The 3,030-nt window shown below is 27.3% G+C and overlaps 1 protein-coding gene across 1 annotated transcript in view; it reads left to right on the plus strand.

The window, feature by feature from the left end:
- LOC119686165 overlaps window positions 1-1,870 on the plus strand; it is a 4,342-nt gene extending 2,472 nt beyond the window's left edge. The window contains exons 2-6 of the mRNA XM_038100668.1: window positions 532-624; window positions 679-832; window positions 905-1,038; window positions 1,105-1,254; window positions 1,321-1,870. Coding sequence (XP_037956596.1) covers window positions 532-624; window positions 679-832; window positions 905-1,038; window positions 1,105-1,254; window positions 1,321-1,532 — 743 coding nt within the window. The 3' untranslated portion in view covers window positions 1,533-1,870. The remainder of the gene's footprint in view (window positions 1-531; window positions 625-678; window positions 833-904; window positions 1,039-1,104; window positions 1,255-1,320) is intronic.
- Window positions 1,871-3,030: the final 1,160 nt, after the last annotated feature.

Raw genomic sequence — 3,030 nt, forward strand, 5'->3', positions numbered from 1 at the left:
TAAAATAAAATAAAATAAAATAAAATAAAATAAAATAAAATAAAATAAAATAAAATACAATAAAATAAAATAAAATAAAATAAAAAAAATAAAACTAAATAAAATAAAATAAAATCAATTAAATTAAATTAAACTAAATTAAATTTATAAATCGTTTAAAACTAAATTTAATGTTGTAAATGTTAAAAATTGTATTAGCTAGTATTTACAATTTGTCATCATTATTTTAATTATATTGTTTTTCTTAACGGTTGGTAATAATTTTTGATCAGAATTTAATTTTTGCGAAATTTTAGTGTTCATCATGTTCATGCCATAGTATTTTTAGAATTATTCGAGAGATCCACAATTTAAATTATTTGAACTTGTTGATAATGCTAATTGTATTTATATTTTTAACAACTAATTTTGTTACTATAAATGACTATTTCTCTAGTGGTCAGTATACATATTTGCCATTTATTACCAAAGGGAAATAATATGCTGTTTTATTTACAAAATCTGAATTTGCTTCCTGTTTCTTTTTTTCAGCCGATTTCATAGACGAATGTAAAATACAGGAAAAAAATTTCATCAACTGCTCAACTAAGAGCATTCAAAAATTATTCGATAAATTAAATGATGGTAAGTCAAAATAATAAAGTACAAATGATTTCATGGCTTTATGTTCGCCTATAGGAATTCCTGGTCTGAATAGTATTAAAAGTTTTGATCCATTTCATTTGAATCGCATTAAAATATCGCAGGGTAACAGCAACGCCATCAACTTGAAAGTGGAACTGTCAAACGTTAAAATTATTGGTTTTGGAAGAACGAACGTATTAGAGAGTATGTAAGTTTTACTTCATATGACTACATATAATCATTATTTGATGTAACGTGTGTGTTGTGTTTAATCTTAAAGTGTTTACCCAAAGGACTTTAGTTGGAAGACCACTTTTGTATTGCCTGTAATGAAATTGCAAGGTGACTACAATCTTATTGGACGTATTTTACTAATTCCACTAAATGGACGTGGACAAGTTTTCTTAGATGCCGGTCAGATCAATGTTATACCATACTTTCAATTTTTTTTAATACATATGTATGTACAATAAATTTTAGATAATATGACAATCATAATGCACTCCAAGACACGCCTTTATGAAAAGGCAGGCTTTACATTCTACAATGTAACAAATTGTGATGTTGATTTTAAGATAGATGGACTCAAATCATATTTCTCAAATTTATTCAATGGAAATAAGCATTTAGGTATGGAATATTTCTAACCACGTAATACGTAATACGAATAGTATTTATCTTCTAATTTATATGCAGAGGATAGCACAAATAAATTTTTCAACGATAATTGGCGTATGCTTGCCGATGCATTGTACTCTGTCATCACGCAAACCATTGAGGACGTACTGCTCGATGTGTTAAAGAAGATATTTCATTACATACCAGCTAACTTTTTCATAAGTGATATTCCGACGCCTGAAGAATTGTACGGAAAGAGCCAATTTAAGGAAAAAGGACACACAGAATAACATTTATGAACTTATATAAATAAGAAAATCGTTAAAAATATTATAACACTATCTTCTTAAGCCTAAAATTATGTTATATTTAATTTTATGAGACAATGAATTGCTATAACAATTCAATTTAGAAGCAATAACAATCTTGTTGCGCTATAAAACCTCAATTTGAGTTTGTGTAATGTGCAATTTGATAACACGACAACACAAAATTCGACTCCACTCGACCTGCATACAAATTATAACAAAGTTTTTATACAAAATTTGTAAATGTCGATTAATGAGGAATAAATTTGCATTTATTGCACATAATTGTGTGATAATAATTTTTAATAAAACACCAAAATAAAAATACATTTTAACCTCCGTTCAATTTTTTGTGCATAGTTTTTCGGTTTTATAGCACTCCACAGTATTTGAAGGTGCGCCATAGCAACACAATTTGCTGTATTTGGCTTTGTTAATGCCACAAAAAAGGGTATTTTCATTTTAAAACGATGTCAGTAGTGGTCACCAACGACTATAAACAAATAAAAATAATTGCATTTAACCCATAATGGCTGCAAATACAATATATGGATTACCTGTCTATGGGGTCATAATAACAAAAACAATGGCAATAATTATTTAGCCAAAAGCACAAACCACCGAAACGGTTTTCAATGGACCAAACATGCTTTCATGAAATCGTTATTTTATTCTCTTATTAACTAGCCGTAACCGGGAATACTTTAGATTATATGGTTGATGTATATACAATTTTGTTCATCCAAATCTATATATGTTATAAATAAAATCTTAATTGATATTTGGTATAAGTAAGTACGAAGTAAGTAAGTAGATTGTATGGTTGATTTTTATACAATTTCGTTTATACAAATCTATATCTGTTATAAATAAAATCTTAATTGATATTTGGTATAAGTAATTACGTAATGTAATCTCTAAATATTTATACGATGATGTGAATGTTAATGAATGAATGCGAGTGTAAAGCACTTCAAAACAGCATTAAAAGTAGTAGTCAACTTTAGATACCACATTTTTTAGTCAATCCAACTCTTCCACGAACATAAAGAATTCAAATAGAAATACCTGTTTTTTATTCATTATAAATTAAATATATATGTAATGAAAATAAAATGAAAATTTTATGATACTACATGGAATATCTGAAACGTAATGTATTCATGTATGAAAATCGCTTTTCAGATCATTTCTGGAACCTGACGATGACGCTTGGAGATAAATTGACTTAAATCAACAGTCTTACCAAAAACTTTTTATATGCTCAGTGAAAATTATTCATTTGCGCATTAAATATTCGGAAATCACTTAAAAAAATATTTTATCTATTAATACCTCACTCATTTTGCTAGTGAAATTTTCTGTAATTTTTTTAGCTCCATACATACCTTATTTCAGTTAAAAATATATACACATATACTTCTACTACACAGCAAAGTAACAACACTCCAGTGTTGTTACAGTATTTGGGTCAGTTGCT

This window comes from Teleopsis dalmanni, chromosome 1 (assembly GCF_002237135.1).
Source record: "Teleopsis dalmanni isolate 2A chromosome 1, ASM223713v2, whole genome shotgun sequence".
Lineage (NCBI taxonomy): Eukaryota > Metazoa > Arthropoda > Insecta > Diptera > Diopsidae > Teleopsis > Teleopsis dalmanni.